The sequence below is a fragment of the Electrona antarctica genome (genome assembly GCF_951216825.1).
Source record: "Electrona antarctica genome assembly, chromosome: 19".
NCBI classification, from domain to species: domain Eukaryota; kingdom Metazoa; phylum Chordata; class Actinopteri; order Myctophiformes; family Myctophidae; genus Electrona; species Electrona antarctica.
The window spans coordinates 36,423,042-36,435,698 of record NC_136800.1 but is presented as its reverse complement, the minus strand read 5'-3'; the positions used below and the strand labels follow the sequence as shown (position 1 = coordinate 36,435,698).

General features: G+C 42.2%; 1 protein-coding gene across 3 annotated transcripts; it reads right to left on the bottom strand.

Moving 5' to 3' along the window:
- Positions 1–1,451: 1,451 nt before the first annotated feature.
- e2f5 (E2F transcription factor 5) lies at positions 1,452–12,360 on the bottom strand. Of its 3 annotated transcripts, XM_079529592.1 has the most exons (10): positions 11,981–12,360; positions 10,316–10,425; positions 9,695–9,854; positions 9,137–9,247; positions 7,483–7,810; positions 7,254–7,298; positions 6,667–6,822; positions 2,811–2,849; positions 2,613–2,697; positions 1,452–2,412 (listed from the first exon to the last, which is right to left on the bottom strand). In XM_079529592.1, the coding sequence occupies exons 1-9, from the start codon at positions 12,161–12,163 to the stop codon at positions 2,621–2,623; spliced, it is 1,209 nt and encodes a 402-aa protein (XP_079385718.1). In that variant the 5' UTR covers positions 12,164–12,360; the 3' UTR covers positions 1,452–2,412; positions 2,613–2,620. The 3 variants fall into 3 exon arrangements, with proteins under 3 accessions (XP_079385718.1, XP_079385717.1, XP_079385719.1); XM_079529591.1 differs by having other exon boundaries at positions 1,452–2,697; XM_079529593.1 differs by lacking the exon at positions 7,254–7,298 and having other exon boundaries at positions 1,452–2,697; positions 11,981–12,359.
- Positions 12,361–12,657: the final 297 nt, after the last annotated feature.

Sequence of the window (12,657 nt, the reverse complement as noted above, 5' to 3'; positions counted from 1 at the left end):
ACACATTTACTTAGAAAAAGTGCTGATCAAATTACAAAATGAATAATGTTCCCCCATGTTTTTGGTAGAATAGAATATTTTTTATACTGTGTATATCTGTGAATTGAGTGAAAAGTGTGGTTTATTGCTGTAAAATTACAGTTATTTTTTTTATACGCCATATATTGTATTAGCTCATAGAAATGGGGGCGAGCATTACGGTTATCAGCTTGAATAATAACCCCAACTCTAAATGAGAAATGAAATGAAATGATTACTATATTTACCCAGGGTATCTGGGCTAAGCTCAAGAACTTGTTTCCAGCCAGGCCCTGCTCATAGAACATTTCATCGTAGTGGTTCAATGCCTTGTTCAAGGGCACTTCAGCGGTGGTAATTTTAACGTGTCGGACTGCTGATTCGAACTGGCGACCTTCCGGTATCAAGACCGCTCCACAATCCGTTCGGCCACCGCTGCTCTATCAAGTAAGTAATAGACTGTCTAATTATATTGCACACATTACATTTGCCCAATCAAAGCACCCCTTTCTTCTTGCTGATAAATGTCCTCAGTTGAACTCGAGTCACTCAAGCTGTTGTCAGCTGGATAAGCATTTAATCTATGTGGACTTCACATAATTAAAGTAAACACGGTTGTCAAAGCGAAATAAGTTACCATCTGATTCTGATATAACAACTTGCCTAATACGATGAGGGCTTCTAATTGGGAATGTTCAGTGCTTTCCCCTCTCAGTTCCCCCTAGAACCCTCCCACCCCCCCTCTTTCTCTTGTACCCCGTCATCCTTAAGCCTTCCTTCACATAAAGGAATTCTCCCCGTCTAAATGCAGCCCAATACATTTTGATTTCAAACAGTTGCTTGAAGCAGTTATCCCTCCACACTACTCTCGTAAAAGAGTCAACACAGAGGAGGTAAGTCTGGTTTCTATATAGCTACATTATTTGGATTTTGATGTGCTTTGCACAATTAATTAATTGGTTGGTTGATTGATTAATTAATTAATAGTTGCTAGAAACTGTATGGTAGAGAATGTTAATACAATATACCTTATAGTATAAGGTATATTGATTGTCACGTGAGTGATATATTGCAATTCCGTGCATATCGTCTTGGCCTTTTACATGTGGAATCCATTCAACATCGGTTCATTGTTAATCTTTAACAATACAAATAAAGGTCAGAATCAAATGCAAAGGATGTTTTGTGTCAACCAGGGCAAGACTAAGGGCCATGAACAATTGTCTTTAACTATAGATAGATGAATTAAGTCAGATACACAAGTTATGAATATCAGTGTCAAACCAGTTATGTTCATCTAATCATGGGAGGTATCTTTTTTTTAATAAGCTAAATGTCTTTGTATCCACTGCATATACTTTATCATGTATAATTCTAACTTGATGTGATTTATCATTTATGTGCCTAACATTCTCACACAAAAAAGCAAAAGATTTCAAAACCGAATATATTTGTTTAATGGAAAAAAGGCTTTGGTCCCAAAAGTGTGCAAATAAACAAAATGTCATATAACAAACTCTTACAATAAAAGAAAATATAAATATACAAAGTGCTAAACCATGGCACTTCAATTTGGCCAATGAACACACAGACCAAATAATCTGGTTGATTCAATTATGATTAAGGCAGTCAAACAACTTAAATTTCAACAAACTAAACAAATGTTGTTTAAATTAAAAAAGTTGATCAAAATAATATACAAAACCTAACAAAACCAAAATAACAAAACCTTGAAACATATTATAAAAACAAAACTCTAAAGCCAGACATTGGCAGTGTTAAAGTCCATGAGGTTAAAGTTAGAAATGCAACCAAGATATTTACTCGTCAAATAAAAACACATTAGCACGATGTTGTGAAATATATATATTATTGAGAGATTCTACTGGGTTTAAAAGAGATTGTATGTAACACGCCAAAGAAAATACCAATGTGCTAACATGCTCTGTACTAAATATTGTAAATAACCCTGTCTCATCTGTATTGTTAAATAAATATCATTCATTTCACTTAAATACTGAACAACAGTCTCAAGTTTTTAAAAAAAACAACAAAAACAAAAAAACACTGATATAGGCCTAAGGTCTAACTATGTGGAAAATGCCTCCACTTCAAACATGGCATGGAAGAATGCAACAAACACACAAACGTGCACTGGAAGACATACTGTAAAGATTTAGCCTGGATCATTTCCAGCAAAGGCACCTCATTTCTCCGGCATGTTTTAGATTTTCTCTATGTAAACTATATGGCTCCATTATTCTCAAAGCACCCCAACTAAACTCCCCTGCACATTGGAGGCATTGTGACACGTGGTTACTGCAATAAATATGCTACAACACATTTACCGTATTTAGACACTATGTTTCATCATTGTTTGAGAGCTCAGACTTACTGTGGGCAGGCAGCAATGGACCATAGTACAAAAAAAAGAAAAGAAAAAAGAAAAACAATCACTTAGGCTCTTAGGTTGGAAAACATTACTTCTAGGCAGTGCACTTATGATGAGAGAAATAACTTCACTAACATCACTGAAACAGAGAGAACGAAATGCTCTCATTGACTGTATAAATATACAATAGTGTAATTGTCACCTTCAAGTTCAGTAATTTAGGATCTGCACATCAAAGAGGTCACACACTCCTTCATTGTCATCCAGGTTGAAGTTGTAGTCTACCCCTTCGTTTGGACCAAAGCAGACAATACAATGGGAATACAACAAGATGAAATGCATGAGGTTGAATATAATAACGTAAAATATGATAGCTTCAACTCGGTCTCAAAGTACTTACCATCAGTGGACATCAGCTCATCGATTAGGTCAACAACTTCTGCAAGACAATTCATAAAAGGTAACAGTCAGAGACTATTTCTCAATAAAGGATTGTAATGTTTACTTTACTCAGAGATTCCTAGACTCAAAAGATCTCTGGCTAATTGGAAAGTAGAAACTAGAATCACACTGGACTGCTGACGCATAAAGTCCATGTACCTCCACCCACATTAATTTCCTATTGTGTTGTTGAAAGTAGTACATGTGTCGTGATCAATGTGAATGCAACTCGGCAACCAGGAAATGAGACTGTGGAACTTCTTGGCAATCTGTGTAATCCACGCATGTATAATGTAGGAGGCCTACTGTAAGTTTTGCTTCTAATGTCTCAGCAAGAGTATGCTTTGGTGAGACTACAAGTGGGCGGTCCAAGGTCCTAACCTTGAATTCTTAATGAGTTGTGGGTGTATCCACATCATTATTTTACACGTAATATACTGTGCCCCCCTGGTCAGCCGGGGCACCTGGTGGAGGGAAAAGGAACTTGTTTAATAACGTGTTCCTTCCATGTGCTACTGGGGAAACATTCTCAAAGCACCCCAAATAGCATGAGCATGACCTGTTGGGTGATAAGAAGTCATGCATTGGCTCCGTCAGTGGCTTTGTGATATAATGTCCTGTCTCGAGTTGGAGATGTTAAGGTTTTCAATTGCCGGCTCTGAGAAAAAGTTTTACAAGACCTGGGGCCCGTTTATGACATTCTACCACAACACACAAACTGCATAGTGTGCCGTGCCTATGCCTCGGCCAACGCCAAACCACAACAGAAACAAAATCCGCTCTGCTATGAAAGATCTGCATTTTATTTTATTATATTTTTATTTTTTGTAATTATGTATGCATGTATTTTGTGTATGTGTGTATATATACTAGAATTTCGCGGGCCTTCGGCCCGCTCATCCCAGAGTTGCGTTGCCCCGCGTTGCGATACAGAAGTCCACAGATACAGAAGTCCACAGTGACACGCGTTTTATGCAGCTGTTTTGTGTTGCAGCGCGTGCGCGCGCGCGCGCGTAGTGTTGTTGCTCTTATCCATATATGCGCCTCGGTTCGTCCCGTTTGTTCCACACCAGGTGTCGACGCAGTCGTTCGCGCAATTTTCGTGTTTGCATTATTTTAACTGTGTAGGCATACCATATTCTGAATTACCAAAAAGAGGACACATGCGCGCGTGCATGTGGATGTGCACATGCGCGTGCACGTTGTGCATGTGCATGTGTCGTGCGTGGGCGGTTCTGTTAAATTCAGATGTCAAAATAATCTATAGCCTAACAATAAATTGATCAAATATGCTCTATATTAGTTATGTATTTATTTAAAGCAGTGGCTGTCAAAGGTGTGATCCAGGGACCCTCATGGTTCCTTGAGGGGGTTCCAAATGGACCCATTATAGGTCTGTAACTCTGAGAGTGTGCAAATGGAACCAAGTGGACCCTACAGGTCTGTAACTCTGAGAGTGTACAAATGGAACCAAATGGAGTCTTTTATAACTTTTAACTCTGATACTGTAGAAATGGAATGAAATGGGACTGTTATGGGTCCATTTGGTTTTACTCTCAGAGTTATGGGGGTCCTTGAAATTAAAAAGGTTGAGAACCTGTATGCAATGGCTTATGTCTTGTAAAAAGAGAGACCAGCCTATTCTCCAAACCATCATATGTTATGCTTTGCTAGGTTGTACAAAATAATATTGGGTCAATATAATTTGCAGGACTCACCGCGCGCACAGCTGCCTTGTCTGTGTTGACATGACATGGGCTTGCAGGACAGAACTTTTATTTGTGACAGACACATAGTTCCTTTGCAGACAATACAATCTGCTTGTCATTGGTCAGTCACAAAGCTAAGAAAACAATTTGAGAAAAAATGTAAGGACTGGAAAGCTCTGTGTTTCTCTATCTCTCTCCCTTTCTCTCTGTCTCCCTCCATCGCTGGGGTGAAGACGTGTGTGTGCTCTCTCTCTCTCGCTCTCTTCTCTCTCCTCCCTGTCTGGGGTGTGTGGGGGGGGGGGGGATTAGTTGCGCGGCCTTCGACAGTGCTATACTTCTCCAGCAGCGGTGCAGAACCGAGAGAGTGACACATTCTTTTGGATGTAAACTGCGCAACTTGTAGCTTTAAAGATCGGATTGTGTAGTCGCACCGGTGCTACAAAGTGAATGTTACAACTCGCACGGTGATATTTTAAGTCGCAAATGCGAGTACCTAGTCGCACTGTCGAGCCCTAGTGCCATTTGCGCTGCATCGCGAGGCGATCCAAAATCCGCGCGCGCGCGCGCGCGCGCACGCGCACGCACGCACACACACACACACACACACACACACACACACACACACACACACACACACACACACACACACACACACACACACACACACACACACACACACACACACACACACACACACACACACACACACACACACACACACACACACACACACACACACACACACACACACACACACACACACACACACACACACACACACACACACACACACACACACACACACACACGCACGCACGCACGCGCACACACACACACACACACACTGTACGTAGCTGTTTGTTGTTGCAGCACGCGCGTGTGCGTGTAGTGTTGGTGTTGTTGTTCGTATCCATATATGCGCCTCGGTTTGGCCCGCTTGTACCACGCCAGGTGTCGACGCGGTCGTGTTTGCATTATTGTAACTGTCCAAGTTAGAACCAGTGTGTGCGGTGTGTAGTTCTTCTTCTACTGTTGGTATGTGTGTGTGTGGGTCACGTGGTGAGCTTTGAGCAAATGGGAGAGGGAATGTAGTGTTGCCAGGTCCGCGTATTGTAAGCGAGTGGTAGTGTGTGTAAGTAGCGTGTTGAATGGCATTTTTTCTGTGCTTGTTTTCATAGACGTGGCAACAAATTAGGCGGGGGTGTCGGTGCTTGTGGCGTGTTTGTGTTTATTATTGATATTGATATTGTTTGAGAGTGTGGACGGGAGCCGGCTTTAGTGGCAGTGCAATGACAATTTTTACGCGGGTGGTGTTGAGTGTGGGCGTGCGGCGCGACATGAGGAGATAGCCGTGGATCGACGCGGAGGGTAAGTCTGTGACGTCTTAGTGTGTTGTTGCAGTGTGTGTTGCTCCTGCTTCGGCACCCAGCGTGTCAGTGACGTAGTAGCTGGTGACTTTGGGTATTGGGTTGCGTACATGTTTTCAATTGTATAATAGATATATATATTTATTTTATTTCCTCCAGACTGTTTTTCCGACTATCCTTGGGATTGTGGGTGGGGGGAGGGTGGGATAGGGGATTGAGTTTTATTTTTATATTTTATATGTCTGTTTAATACTTGCCCCTGGGCTACTGTCAAAAACCTGAATAAAAAGATTTTGAAAAGAAGAAGTCATGCATTGAAGGAAGCATGAGGTCGGGGCTCTCCCCAAGTTGGCAGAGGGAGAGTAGCTCACAGGATTACAGCTTACAAAAAAATCATAGAAAATGTAGTTTTTGTAAGAAAAAATAATTAATTAAACATTAATTTAATGCCCAATGATCGTTATCTAGCCTCATTATCTATATTAACAGGCATGTGGCACTGCACCTTTAACACATTCCACCAATCCCACTCCTTGTTTTGCACAAGCCAAAGTATCACGTATGTAATCAAGAAAATGTATAGGCTACTAAACCGTTTGGTATTTCAAATAATATGCAAGACTGTATGAGGCACCAGTTTACCAATTTGGTGCATCCATTTCTATAGTTTGGGACTGGATAACACTGGCCTATTTCTCAGGACAACTGTCAATCCCTAAGCCCTCTCTCTCTCTCTTACCCTCTCTCTCCACCTTCATGTGGTCTCCAGCTGTGTTGAGTTTTAGCAAGCTGCCTATGTCCAGCATGGACTGGAGGTCGTGGCCTGCCAGCACGGTCTGCTGGGGGCCAGATAGCATCTGCTGCATCAGTGCTGGAGGCGAGTCGTAGTGGAACTCTGCAGAGAGCCACAGCACATATGAAGATGGAGTGTATGCGTTAACCCTAACCCATAGAACAGAGTTTATTCAACACTAGAAAACAAATTAATTTACATTGCAACTTCAACTCACTTCCCCACTACCATTTAAATCACAATTACACTTTGGCAGTTTTCTGTTGTGTAGTTACATTGTCATGATAATAACTCAAAATATTGGCAAGATTACTTCAAAAGTTTTGATAAAAAATGGATCAGCCAAAAATGGTCTCCCCATTCATATTCCATGGTGAAAAGGGTATCAAAGTCACACTTTGACATAAAGAGTTGATTCTGCCAATGTTTAACATTACAAAACATGACTCAGCATTTTGAGGAATAAAAAAAAATGTGTTACTGTTGATAAGACAACAGAATTGTTGATTTTATGTAAGAAACGGCGATAATACCTTTATAGTGATTTCGATCATTGTAAACGGACAGAGATGCCGAGTCTGGAAAAAGAAAAACTGATTTGATCACTACAATGGGGAGAATCTAGTGGATCATACAATCTACAAAGCAATTGAACAATTTTGACCCATATTTGGAGTTCCATCATGGCAAGGTAATATACTGTAGACTAGAGTACACACACACACTTGGACATGGTGTTTTTCAATGTGAGATAGACCTCACCCATCTGTGCATCAGGTGGGCTTGAGGATGGTGTCAGCATATCATCATGCTCCGGCAGCGCCATCTGGTGGTCAGAACAGAAGGAGTCCTGGCTGTAGGTGAAAGAGGAGGATTCGGTGGCTGAGGAGAATGAGTTGTAGGCAGCTGGCAGGGGGACCCTCTGGAGGCTGGTGGGTGTGCTGGGTGGAGTGGGCATGGCAGAGCAGACGGGCGGCACAGAGAAGACCAAAGGCTTGCAGAACTCCGACTCTCTGTTGATGAGCATGACCTGGATGGGTGCCGTGTGGCTGCGCAGATTCACCTGGTACTTCTTCTGTCCGCTCAGCGCCTGGGAGCAGTGGAGGAAACGCGTTAATTTGGTTTGACCTCCTGCTCTTACAATGCACTCATTTAAACGCGACTGCAGGGGGAAGGAGTTGGTGTCTTAGGCAACTTTTACACGGCAATGGTTTCCAGAGAAAGAGGCAAAGTCCCGTTGCATTCTCATTTTTTATTCAGCTTTTACACACAGTGACTGAAAACGCGGTACTGTGCGTGCCAGTTGGCTAGGTGATGGTGGCGCACTGCCAGATTGTCTATACCAGGCACACATGCGTACTAGAACCACTTCCGTTCTAATTCCTATCACAAGGCTATTTGTTTACGATCATGGTTTTGTATGGAGAATATAGGTTGCTACCGTCAAGAAGGACATACAGTATGGTGTACCAGCATACAATAAAGTCGGACTAAAGAGGTCCTTTGTCCACCAGCCGACTTTGAGGCTTAATCAGGAGTTGTAGTAGCCATGGGGTAATCTAGGCGGTGGATATTGCTCTTGTCTTCATGTATGTAAATTGTCTTGTTCTTTGTGTTATGTCAAATGTGTGTATATGTGTTCTGCATACTCGGCTGCTGGGTCGCAAGACAAATTTCAGTGTGAACTGACAATAAAGTACTATATCATATCATATCATATCATAGTTTACATTGACCAATGCAGCGGCTCGCTAGTCGCTACATTTATATTCGTAGGATGAGTGGGACGAGGGAGTGCTTGCTTATTTCGGGAACTCCAAATATCGCCTACGGCTCTGCATGAATATAATAAACATAAGCGTGGCGAGTCCACGTGAGCCATGATGTCACACATTTTGAGACTTTATTGTTTTGCCCGTTTTACATGGAGACACAAGGCGGAGCGTTTTCACTTTGTTCTGTTTTTAACCCTCGAAAATGCCGTCATTGTCTAAACAGACACCGGCAAACGATACTTTATTTTGCCAGTGTCCGCACCTCAAATTTCAGAGCTCTCTGTGGCAAACGTTTTTTGGAGAGGAGCGACACAGGAGCGTATCTGTGTGGTCCGAGTTCTATGTTTCTGGCTTACAAGTTATAACCTTAACCCCTTTGGTAAGTGGAGAACATAGGATTACCCTAGTGCCACTTATTAATGGGTTTTTTTCAACCAACCTATCAAAACATAGGAAGAAGCAGGACTAAGTACTAAACGGCCTTCCAATCCTCCTCTCTATCAAATTCTTCTCTCGATGCCTCTATGCTCAATGTGCTTTGGAAACGATCTGGCATTAAAAGAAAAACTTAAACTGGAGCATAGAATGAAATGATGCACTTATTTAGAAGAGGGATGAAAAGCGTTTGAACACAGACGCACCGTTTCAGGGAGTGGAACCTCCAGCTGGGTCCCCGAGGGTGCCACCACAGCCAACAGTGTTTCCCCATTGAAGGCATTGCAGATGTCCTCATGCGTCACAAACTTATACGTGCAGGGACATTAAGGAAACAGCCAGCAATAGGATTACATAGCGTAGGAAAACTGAGACAATGAACTGGAAATACAAGACCATGGGAACCGTTGGATCAGCAGAGCCATGATTTCAAATGGGACTGACATGGCAATTATATTTATAATACCCAACCCCTTGTACAGACTTTTCTCCATTCAATCACAAACAATGTGAAAAGGATCAAATAGGAATTTCTCTCTCAAAAGAACAAACAGTGGGACGCCAGGAGGACTATAATTTTCAGCTTTTGCAGAAAAAGTAGACAGGATCAAGAATAGAAAACTGAAGTGGCAGGACGTACACTGGGGCTGTTATTAAGTAATAATATATGTACGATGAACCTTTAAATTATGTGTGAAATAAAGAAATACATTCAACCATTTCAAGTGAACGAAAATGAACTGTAGCAATAAACAAGGATATGTTCTGGAGATGGGGTCGTGTTTGAGGTGAGCGATGTTCTCCTCCAACCAGGCCTTCTGGTTGTCCAGCTCTTTCTCCTGGACCTCCAGCTCAGCGATCTGAGCCTTCAGCGCCTCCAGCTGCGCCTGCACCTCCTTGCTCTGGCAGGCTGTATTCTCCCCCCTGGAGGAGGGGGTGTGGAAGGAGAGGTTTTGATTGATTGATGTCTTTATTGATATGAAATAAAATCATGTCACAGTCACATACACAAACATCTGACCGACCATAATCAACAGGATAATGCAAAAAAAGCGTACAGCTTGTTTCTACTGCGGTCCTCCTTTCATTTAGGACAGTGTGAACATCTGTACAGTTTAAGACAGTCACTGTGAATATTAACACCAGTCACCGCCAGGTGAACGCTGTTGAATTTCAGCCCCTCTCCCAGCGATGTTGGCAGGCTGCTCGCCAGCCCAACATTACTTGTAAAGAGGTTCCTAAAGTCAGATTCTAAGATATCTGTGACTAATGACTATAAATAAAATGGTTAACACCAGCTTTAGGATAGAAGCAGGTTCAAGGCATCATACACATCCCCACATTGAACTGAGCATAAAGACAGCAGGAGTGTCAATCATACAAACCTCCACTGGATCATGTTCTTGTTTTTCTTCTCAATCAACCCCACTCCTTCCAGCACATTAGTGATGTCATAAATCCTCCTCTTCTGCCTCACAGCCAAGCTGTCAGCAGCCTGTCAATTCAAACAACACATTCTTTAGAACAGTGGTTTTCAAACATTTACATTTCAACGATTCCCCATAACTCTCAGGGAACCCTGAGGGCCTGGACCCCAATTTGAGAAAGACAAAGGTGCCACTCAGTAGCTTTGTACATCAAAGTACATCGTAGCCGACATATTAAATAGCTACCAGCAGAAAATCTAACTGAAAATTCCTCTGGATGGGAAAAAAAACATTAGAGAAGAAAGGCACATTGAAATGAATCAAAGCCTTTGGCAAATTAAGCTGTGCAAACAACAAAACAATCGCCTGGTTCACCAGCAGAGTCAGACAATGGTAAGAGTCTAAGAGAAAGGAGCAAGGAGGCAATGGAGGGGGATAAGGAGCCTGCTGCGTAAACATTAACCAGCTTTGGCGGGCAAGTAGGGAGGGAAAACTCCTTATCAGAGAAAAGGTAAATGTAGAGAGAATACTTTTGGCATATCTGGTGTACTGTGGGGATACAGACTCAGGTTGTCATGGCAGTGAAGGCAGATAGCTGGTCAGGGCTGGGTGACTGTCAAAAGCTTTGCGTTTGGTTAGAAATTAACAATACTATTTACATTCATTTACAAGAGAAGAGGGTTTCCCTAGATACTAGCAGCAGGTGTGTGTGTGTGTGTGTGTGTGTGTAAATACAGAAAGGTTTGGAGATGTTTTGTTGTTTTGACAGGAAAAAGATTTCAGGAACAAATGCACTGCCATCAGTGTCATATCTTAGTGTTCAGGATCAGGATGGTGATATGAGGCATCCATCCCCATTACAGCTGCTGCATGGGTGTCATAACATAAGTTAAAATCATCATTACAGACACAGTACCTTGGGTGACAGTCTTTTATCACAAACAGTGCTGGAATGTTTGTTTGGAAAGAAACATTTAGCCCCATTGTGTCTAAAATCTTCAGGTAATTTTGTAATATAGTCCTATTGTAAATATAGTCCTCCTTCCATTGTTTTATTATATATTCATTGTTTATCCTAGTCGATTATCAAATTGTTTGAATGTTAGCCAGCCTATATCATTTCCCTCACTGACACTCACTCATCCCCGAGCGCTCTCTCTCTCTCTCTCTCAAAAAAGAAAAAAAGTAAATCTTTAATGTTAACCAAAATGACAAAATAAAAGGTTCAGGAGCAGGACGGTAATGTGATGTTCCCTGAAGAAGGAACTGGAAAGTGTAGGTTTCGGAACCCCGAAACAATTTGTTAGTAGTATTTCAAAGTCAGTCTCTTTCTTAATCCATACTTTAGTGTACAACAGGGCAAAGGGGTCAATGTTTTTCCATCTGTAGAGTTGAGTTGAATTACACTAGTTTAAACAGTTTAAGTGAAATAAATCGCCTCCCTGTGAATTCTTGGTCATGTTGAGACTTGAATGAATGGACACCTGCTGCTGCTGTTAAATCAATGCACCTGCTTCACTGACAACGCGAGCCCTTTGTTCACGGAGCTTTGAAGCGAAGCAAGCAGCAAAACATGACAGTAAATCAAAGCAGCACTGACTGTGTTGTGTTGTGTTGACTGACCACTTTGAGGTCCAGGACGCCGTCCTCGGCTTCTTGGAGCAGGCTGACGAACTTGACGGTGAGGAGCCCCAAACTTTTCTCATGTCGGCTCGGTGTCCCGACGCCGTGCGCCCGCTGCTGGCTCGTGTGCACGACGGACTCCACGGCCATTGTTGTCTCAAACTCCATGTTCGACCCGAACATAATCCTCCTTTCTTGTTTTTATTTTCGTTATTCTCGTTTAGTTTTTTGTCGTGTGTAAAGATTACACGCCTCCATTCATTTGTGTTGTCACTGAGACGACAGTAATAATCTTTTTTTAACGGATGTTACGTTTAGGGTACGGTTTCCAAGGCGATCCTGATCCTGCTGCCCCCCTCGGCCCCTCCTGTAGTGTCAAGCCAAGGCAAGGTACCCCCTTGACTCCACCCCCTCCCACCTGCTGCATCTCTGCTGCCAGTAGCCTTCATCAGGTTACTAGTGAACAATCTGTGGTGGAAAAAGTACTCTGATGCTTTACTTATGGCATGAATACTCACGCTAAAGTACCCAACATTTCAGTTCAAGTTTAAAAGTTACACGTCACATTGCATTGTTGTGAGCTTGTAGATCGTAGGGATGGGTCAGAAGAATAATCAATATTTTTGTACATTTGTTATCTAAAGCCTGTCCATAGGAACTTCATTCTAGAACAGGGT